Genomic DNA, 9,038 nt, shown 5'->3' on the forward strand with positions numbered 1-9,038 from the left:
TACAGAGTTAAAAAGTTAAAACTGTGATATAAAAGATGGATGCGTGCAAATCTGCAATCAGTATTAGGTGTTAAAATATATAAGCTAGAAAATATCTGCTCACATTTTGGAAAATCAACATAAAAGACAGGGTGCTGTGAATAAGCACTTGCCCCGTCCTGTCTTGTTAGTGTTTTTTCATCTCACTATTGTGTTTCAGATCATCAAACTAATTTTAATATTAAACATGGATAAGTAAATACAAAATGAAAAGAAAAAGCTATTCAAACCAGCCTGGCCCTTTGTGAAAAAGTAATTGCCCCTTAAAACTGTGTCTGTGATTATCAGGATATACTTTAACAGACACAAAAAATAATGGAAACAACATTTTATCTTGTTTCAGATCTTATTTGACACACTGTGATAAAAACGTGCTGAACATTGTTATACTCTGTAGTTATGTCCTCTCCTCCTTCTGCTCATGACAATGAGCATTCAGTGACTTATGGTTGACTCACAGGTCTTCCCTGCAGTTCTTTCTGCTGCTCTTCATTCACGACTCACAGCATTCCTGTCTACAAATATGTTACAAAGATTTGCTTTGCATGTATCCTGTGTACATGTGCATGCGGGACTGTCAAGGGTACATTAAGAGAAACAAAACCTAAAAAGTAGGCAGCAAAAAATAACAAATAACAAACAAATATATAGTAGTTATAGAGTAGATATTCAAGTCTTGGTTATTTGATGATCTATTACTAGGTAATAATTCTGTAATTTTCTTACAATCCAAATTACAGAATTGTAAAGCTTGACTTTACAGAGATCACAGTTTACAAATACCTGCTATTATGTCTGGTTTGGAGATGGTGGTACTGACAAAAAGACAATATACAGAGTTGAAGCTGCTAAGATTTTCATCCGCAGTGATCAAAATGGACACGATTAGAAATGGGTATGAGCTCAAGTTGAGCAGCTTGAAGACAAAGTTAAAGAGGAAAGTCTGAGATAGGTTTGGAAGTGTGGGATAGTGGATATTATGGACAAAGGCTATTTAATATTGAACTGCCAAGCAGGAGGCACTGTTTACACACTGATTCTATAATTTTGTAGTTCTGAGTCTTTTCAAAATCTATATTTGGTTCTATAAGCCATCCTGTTTTTTTTATTTTGAACATTGTCCATATCATAAGGATCTGTGTACTCTTGTCTCAGAGGCTTTAACTGATGAACACATGGAAAGAATCCTAACGATTTCAGATTTCAAGTTTATTTGTTGCTCTTCTCACACCTCACAAACTGGTTTATTCAGGACAAACAGCATTGCCGGGATTTAGCCTTTGATGTCTGACCTATTGTTTAAAACCTCACTGAATACTTAAGATATTTATAACCGCGTGAGGCAAAACACCATCATAAGGTCATTACCAATGGCAGCTACATCTTTATGCTTCATCATAATCAAATAAGCTTTTTGTGATTAAAATTGCAGATTTTATTAAATTGCTATTTGAACCAAAAAAGAAATTGAATCTAATTTTTTTTCTGTGTAGTCATGTTTAGTACTTTTCTATATACTTACACAGAATGACTGCTTGATGCCTACAATTCAGTGACATTATCAGGTGATCACTGGGATCACTGGTGATCACCTGCCAGGCTCCTCTTCAACTTCTTGTTTTTGGGCTTGTACCCTTATCTTATAGGTAAGTGTGTAAGTAACATATCTCTAAGTAGGTACAACTGACTAAAAAAAAGCAAAAAGCATTTTGCTCAATGTGCAGGAAATGCAGAGAAGTCATCAGAGAATTAAGGCATTTTGTTAGATTGATAATTTTTTATTACTTGATTTTTGATACAGTTTTAACTTTATGGATGCATGTGGAGATTCATTTGTAGCAAAAAATAGATTTTTTGGCATAAGCTCAGACTCACAGGGTTATATTGTCAGACTTCTGTTTGAATTATGGAACCCTATGATGCCAGTTAAAAACTGGAACTTTCCATATAAAACTATCTGAGCTGGTTAACAAATGTAATGAACACAAGCACAAATAAAAGGTGTCCTCAGCAACACAGAGGGCATCACACACCAGGACAAGAAGCATTTTGCAGTGACAATTACTATTTCAAGAAACATTACCTTTCTGTGCAGTGTTAATTACTTAATTATCACTTTAAATACTTCATATCAAAATGTACAAACATCGATAAGAAACTGGTCCTTGCCAGGTTGTCACAACCCTTTAGTCTTGACAAACAGCGTTCCAGCAGCATACGTAATGAAACAGAGTAGCAGTAAAAGATTCTCCAAAATGATTGGCCAAGGGAAGGGACGATAGAGTATATAAAGCCTGGGCTGAGTGACACCCAACATGTTTAAATGAAATATATATATTATATTTTGTTTATATTAAAAAGATATAGTAGAGGTTCTTCAAAACGGCAACGTGTGGGGGAGGGATCAACAAAATTTTAAATTTTAAAATGAGCAAAAAATACAAGCTCACTTCAGAAAGTAAACCTTCTATCCAAGGAGCTGGTGGAAGAATACCTTTGGTAAGTGCAGCAATAAATCTTTTTGCTTTTCAAAATTCATGTTTTTCTACGTAATGTTGTCAGATATTATTTATTATTTTGACCCATGTAAATGTACATCTCTGGTGTCGTCTCTCCTTGATATGTAATTGCTGACTCAGCCAAATTTTGCAAATCTTCTTGGTTAACAATAATTGTGCAATCAAAACGGCAGATTACACAGAACAATTTGTTATATATCAACCTTTTTTTCCACAAAGGAGGATCTTCATGAACATGATCAACAAAGGTAAGCCTATGAAACAAAGTGTTATAGTCAAAACAGCTCGTGAACTTGGAAAAGTACAAGTAATAAGATTGTGGGGTAACTGTAGGATAAATATCTTTGAATTTATCAGTGTTTATTATTCATGTTGTTTTATCTTGATTATTTAACAGTAATACTTTAACTCAAATTGAATTCTGTGTTCCAACTTGCTCTGAATTCAAGTTGTTTTAACCTCCTAAGACCCGAACTCTTTCACGACATGCATTTTTAATGTCTCTTTGATATTTGGTCACACTGGGACCTGATAAATGTAAAAACAAAGAATTACCAGATTTTTTTTTAACCTTATTTTTGTTTCTAAGAAAAATGAGAGCCACATATGAGGATATTCGTTTAAAATTTTGATAGAACAGTGGCAGTATAACGTCCTCGTAAGTGGATATCAGGCCCTTGTAGAACAAAATTGAGTATTTTAGTCTAAATAACCCAAAATGTGATGTCCACATATGTGGACGCCAGGTCCTAGGAGGTTAAACACATTGCAAAATACAACAATTAAATTAAATACCTAATGGTTATATTTTACATGTTATTCAATTCAGTTTGGTAAAATCTGGGACCCCAATAAATAACAAAGATCCCTCCCCCAACCCTGGCTCGAGTTCTTGTTTATCTGTTGGTGATGGCGTAACTATTCAGTAAGTATTCAAATCTGTGTACGTTTTAAAGGATTTATCGAATAAAAAGAAACAGACTAATGGTACTTTAGCAGTTTGCAGCTACATGTTTTTTTGTGTTATGGGCAGCCAAACAGTTATAGTTTTACATAATTTTTCACCATTTTCTTTCATGATTAATTTAAACATTTTTTATTATTCAGGAACGAAGGCCAGCAGCAGGAGGAGCCTGGAAGTCCGGAGAATAATATGGAATTATATGAAATAATCAAACATGTTACGCAAAATAAGTATCCTAATTTTTTAAATGAAATAAATGTGAATAATTATAATGAAATAAAAGAGAAAATCGACAGTTTCATAGAAGAAATATCTATATTAATAAATCCTGACAAATTAAAATATTCCGACAAATCAAACATCTTTAAACGTGTGATGGATGACTGGAAAAAATTACAGGAAGCAGAAAATCCCATTTGTACGTTTTTGTGTCGATGTTTAAAAAGGATTCCCAAATTAAAGACATCTATAATAATATTGCTAGTACGGAACTTGATTTGGCCTCAAAGAGCAATAAATAGTAAAATTTCAATTTGTCCTGATAAATTTAGGGACCCATTATTTAACCACTATTTAAACACTGGAGAAAAAAATAAAATAAACCAGTATGGATTTTATTTGATTTTGATGAAAGATGGTACCCTATTTATTTCTGAAAAAATTCCCCAAGATTCAAAAAACCAAATCCATACTGAAGAATTTATAATTAAAAAATTGGTTGAATTTCTATCAAAAAATGGAAACAAGGTAAAAAAAATTTTTATATATTCATATAATAGCCCGTGTTTAAAAAGGACTGACAAAAAAAACCCTTGTATGTTTCAGCTTTTGCGCAAAGCTTGTGAATGGTACGAGAAGTATCAAATCTTCACTGATGTTGCATTCACACATCCCTATGGCATATGTGGTCCAAACTATTTTAATTATCTTACATTTGACGAAATCTCATCTCCCAACAGTGGTTTTAATTCTTATATTGAAAAATGTAAAAACACTAAAAGTGAATTGGAAAATCAAAACTTATCAAAACTTATCCAAAGGAAGCTCATCAAGGCATTGGATAAAGAGAAAATTGATAAAAAGACACTTAAAAATGATATTCAAACCGCATGCAATTTTTTAGAGGCAATAAGTTCATTTGATCTGCTTAAAAAGTTCTTGGTCAGTGGATGGGAAACTCATCACGTTTCCTTCAAATCGCCACCAGAAGTACAGGCAGAAATCTATAAAATACTGAAGGAGAACAACACTTTTATGCAATCAATGAAAAAGTGCATTAGAGAAGATTTAAACAATGCGATCTCTTTTGTTTTTAGAAAGAAATTGGAGTCAATTCTAGGAAGCAGAGGCTTCTTCCGCCTTCACCACATTCCTCACAGTTTTCTCTGTTAATTGAATAACCAATACAACAAATGCATTTACAGAATACTCACTGCTATTTGGATGTATTTGGAGGATTAATTAGCATGTTATGTAATTTCACAGCTATCCAGTTGTTTTACTGTCATCCTTCTAGCTCCTTGTATTCAGTCCCCCTTTGCTTTATTAAAACTTTCCTGTAAAACAACCACTTTTTGGCATCTTATGTTGTCTTTTGAGCTTTGGATTGAGGGCACCATAAGATAAAGACTGTTGGACACTATAAGAATACAATTTAGTACTGATATTTGTTTCCTCTTCAAAGTGTACATCATCTGTCTGTTTACAGAATCAAAACAGTGACAAAGATCAAAGTCATGGTTAGAATTCAAACCCAAACCCACCAATTAACTAAACTAAGAGAGAGGGTGAGCTTCCACAGTGAGCTACCAGAGATTGCAGTCTTCGATGTATAAATAAAAGAAAATAAATAAAATACAAATTTTAAAAAGTTGTTAAAAAACAGTTTAAATAGTTTGTTGTCAAAGTTTCAGCCAAAACATTATCCTCCTAGGACCTGGCGTCCACATATATGGACATCACATTTTGGGTTGTCTAGACCAAAATACTAAATTCTGCTCTACAAGTGCCTGATATCTACTTACAAGAACATTATACTGCCACTGTCCTATGGAAATTGAAAACAAATGTCCTCATATGTGGATCTCATTTTTCTCAGAAACAAAAGTCAGGTTTGAAAAGAAAAAAAATTAGGTAATTCTTTGTTTTTTTTTAACGTTCATCAGGTCCCAATCAGCCCAAATAGCAAAGAGACATTAAAAATGAATGCCATGGAAAAGTTCGGGTTTTAGGAAGTTAAAATTAGTGTCTTTCTTCAGTGAGGTGTGAGAGGCCACCAATAGAAACAACTGAGCTAATGCCACATAGTGCTGTGTATACAGTTATCATTTAGCTGGACAATCCACAGAAACACAAAAATTTAATGTTCTTTATTAGTATTTTATTGACCATTACATGACCTTGTTAGGTACCACTGTGCCGGCACATGAAATTATCCTCTTTGATGTGGAGCTTTGATAACTGACACAAACAAGATACAAATGAACGTCCCTGTATACAATACTGATTTTAAACTCAAAATAATCAGCAATAAATATCTCAAAATGACACAAGATAAAAATGAAGAACGTTCTCTTCATAACACAAAATGACTTTTCAGTATGTGATGTGTTTTTATTCAGTGTAAACATTAAATTAAGGAGAAGAAAAAAAAAAGTTTTGTTTCCAACTTTTGGCCCTAAAATACCAAAGATAAAATGTAAATTTACAAGCCGATTCCCTACACTGAGATGGAGTTAAATGTCTCAAGGAGAAAAGTAAACATGTTAATTTAAAATTCAATAATCACTTCTACTACCAGAAGTCTTTACTGAAGTCTGAGGTTCCTCTGGTCTCAGTCAGAGCGTGTGATTTGTCAAGACTAAGAATGAAAAATACACAGAAATGATTAAAAACTGATTAAAGCCCAGAGAATGAATAAGGCAAGCAAGCTCATACTGTATATACAGTCAAGGTTACTATTTACATGTTGGTGTTTACATGTGGTTCAGCAACTTCAGCTAACAGTGGAGGTGGGCTTTGGCTCCCCCTACTGGTTCAAGAGTCACACTGCTGACAGCAGTAATGAGCACTGACCTCCTCTCATGCTCTCGTGTACTCAGTATACCTAATGCAGTGGCTGACAACCAGAAGTCCAGTAACTTTAGAAACACCCACAGCCTGCTCTCACTCTCCCTCCATATCTGAGACTAAAATAATCACTCGCAGTAGTTTTATTTGTGTCACTATTCACATATTTCTGTAGTCCATCCAAGCTTCCAGTGTGCAGAAATGCTAATAATCAGGTCAAGTGTCACCACACAGCTGGATAGAAGGAGTAAAAGAAAACGCAGAGGTGCTGAGTCACTTTGTAATGTTGAAAGGAAATGATATACAAACATCCCCTTTGTAGTGAAAGCGGATAAGTTAGCTCAAAAACACCAGCATGAAAGTCATCACTCATTAGCAGCATTGCCTTCACAGATCCAGCTGAGCACAGCTGATCATATTAATTACTAACATCACAGATCATAGTTACATATGACCTCAGAGTAGCGTCCAGACCGAGGATCACAAAACCAGCACTGAACAAATAATTCATCATCAGCACTGTGTGTGACGTGAAAGAGTGAGACCTGAACGTGGCAGAGCCAGACTCACTCAGAGGAAACAGACTGAGGACAAGCTAACAATGAAACTTTGGACGCAAAAACAAACAAAAAGAATTAGTTCAACATTAAACAAAGACAGGATACACTGCTGTAAAAGAGTGAAGACAGGCTGGTCCTGAGTGACAGGTGTGCTGAGCTTAACAGCAGTAAGGATGGACACACTCATCCACTCATTAATTAATGTAGGCCTCAAAGGAGATTTTGCCTTTTTCTCCTTAGTTTAAAATGATGGTAAAATACTGAGAGCCCAGAGTTCCAGTTTTCAGTGCTTCAAAAGAAACTTTGGACGATTTCTATCACACGGTCAGGTCAAGATTAGCTGAAGACTGTGGCCTGTGTGAAATTAAAAAGAAAAAAAAAAGTCTCAGTTAAATCTCAGCTAAATTCTCTTTAAAGAGAACGAGACATTAACAAGGGCCTGTAACTTTAACAGAACTGTATTTAAAATGAATGTATGTATGTAAAGTGTATATGTGCGCTTGTGTGGACACCAAACAGGAGGAAGGGACTGCAGGCTGTGGGTGGAGCGAGTGGAGGCCAGTGCATGTGTGGGCTGCAGGACTCATGGTGGCGTCTCTGCGTTATTAGTTGTCGTCTTCTTCTTCACTGGCTTCTTCACTGTCTTGGTTTGAGTCTGGCCGCAGAAGAAGAAAATAAAGAGAGAGATTACTAGAGCTGATCAATCAAAGACTGGTAAAATGAGTGGTTTCACTAACAAGAGTACAAGTATTAGTTGCATTGTAACTGCTGCTCAAAGCATGTTTAATCTGTGTAAACAGTGAAAACAAAGTCTCCATAAAGAGCATCATGCAATTTCTGAGTGAACTGTTGATGCTGCAAAACACCACAGGAACATCTGATGTATATACAGTTGGTGCAGGTAGTATCACTTGCCTGTGTAATTACAGGTATGATTATATGAACTCACAGGCCACTTAATTGCTTGTGAAAGCATACATGTAATCTGTGGGTCAGAACTAAATGTAGGTCAAGAGGTAATGTGTGCAACATGAAATCATTTATCACCGTTTTATTGGAAATGAACTGTGTTATTAGTAACGAAATACATATATTACTATTACCAAATTAAAGTAGGTTAATTGTTGAGGAAGAAAAAAAATATTAGGAAATACTGACAATGCTACACTTATTGGTCAGATTATTAGGTACACCTTGCTAGTACAGGGCTGGGGCCTCGTCGGCCTTCAGAATTCTTCAAGGCACAGATTCAACAAGGTGCTGGAAGATTTCTGTCCACACCCATTCTCCCACATCCCAAAGATGCTCTATAGGACTGAGATCAGGTGACTGTAGAGCCCCTGGATATTTTCTCTTTTTCAGACCAGTCTCTGTAAACCTTAGAGATGAATGTGTGGGAAAACCTCAGCAGTTTCCGAAATACTCTGACCAACCCATCTGGCACCACAAAACAAACAAATCACTTTCAAAGTCACTTAAACATTTTCCCTCATTCTGATGCTCAGTTTGAACTTCAGCAGGTCATCTTGACCATGTCTACATGGCTAAATGCAGTTGCTGGGTAATGAGCATTTGAAGGTGTATTTAAAGTGGCTAGTGACTGAATATTGTAATATACAATTTAAGAAAATTGCCCTGTGATTGACAAATCTACAAAGCGTGTGTGCGTTTATGCCCTACCTCTGTCTTAGCAGCAGCAGGCTTCTTGGTTGCCTTGACGCTGGTACTGCGTTTGTGCCCTTTATCTCCCACATCCTCATCAGAGTGTTCGGTCCTTGTGTCTGACAGGTCAGAGCTGTGTTGGGACGATGTGTCATCAATAAGGGACGCGGCTGCCACAGAGCGAGCTGCAGGACAGGACAGAGATTGATGGACAGTCAGTGAGAG

General features: G+C 35.7%; 2 protein-coding genes across 2 annotated transcripts in view; one reads left to right on the forward strand and one right to left on the reverse strand.

Moving 5' to 3' along the window:
* The first annotated feature begins 2,338 nt into the window (after window positions 1–2,338).
* On the forward strand, window positions 2,339–5,579 carry LOC102312272. The gene is made up of 4 exons (XM_005921190.2): window positions 2,339–2,538; window positions 2,778–2,806; window positions 3,388–3,483; window positions 3,666–5,579. Exons 1-4 carry the CDS (start codon window positions 2,467–2,469, stop codon window positions 4,912–4,914), a joined length of 1,446 nt encoding a protein of 481 aa, XP_005921252.1. The 5' UTR covers window positions 2,339–2,466; the 3' UTR covers window positions 4,915–5,579.
* Window positions 5,580–5,872: 293 nt separating this feature from the next.
* Window positions 5,873–9,038, reverse strand: part of reep2 (receptor accessory protein 2) — a 16,333-nt gene continuing 13,167 nt past the window's right edge. The window contains exons 7-8 of the mRNA XM_005921189.3: window positions 8,832–8,998; window positions 5,873–7,806 (exon numbers count right to left, since the gene is read on the reverse strand). Coding sequence (XP_005921251.1) covers window positions 7,735–7,806; window positions 8,832–8,998 — 239 coding nt within the window. The 3' untranslated portion in view covers window positions 5,873–7,734. The remainder of the gene's footprint in view (window positions 7,807–8,831; window positions 8,999–9,038) is intronic.

This window comes from Haplochromis burtoni, unplaced genomic scaffold (genome assembly GCF_018398535.1).
Source record: "Haplochromis burtoni strain Fernald_Lab_line unplaced genomic scaffold, NCSU_Asbu1 Contig_10, whole genome shotgun sequence".
Lineage (NCBI taxonomy): Eukaryota > Metazoa > Chordata > Actinopteri > Cichliformes > Cichlidae > Haplochromis > Haplochromis burtoni.

What these genes read in the sequence shown, in the direction of transcription:
- LOC102312272 (XM_005921190.2), top strand. Translation starts at nt 2,467, where the DNA reads ATGAGCAAAAAATACAAGCTCACTTCAGAAAGTAAACCTTCTATCCAA. An exon ending in CATGAACATGATCAACAAAG is followed by an intron (nt 2,807 to 3,387) that starts GTAAGCCTATGA and finishes TATTCAATTCAG; the next exon opens with TTTGGTAAAATCTGGGACCC. An exon ending in GGTGATGGCGTAACTATTCA is followed by an intron (nt 3,484 to 3,665) that starts GTAAGTATTCAA and finishes TTTATTATTCAG; the next exon opens with GAACGAAGGCCAGCAGCAGG.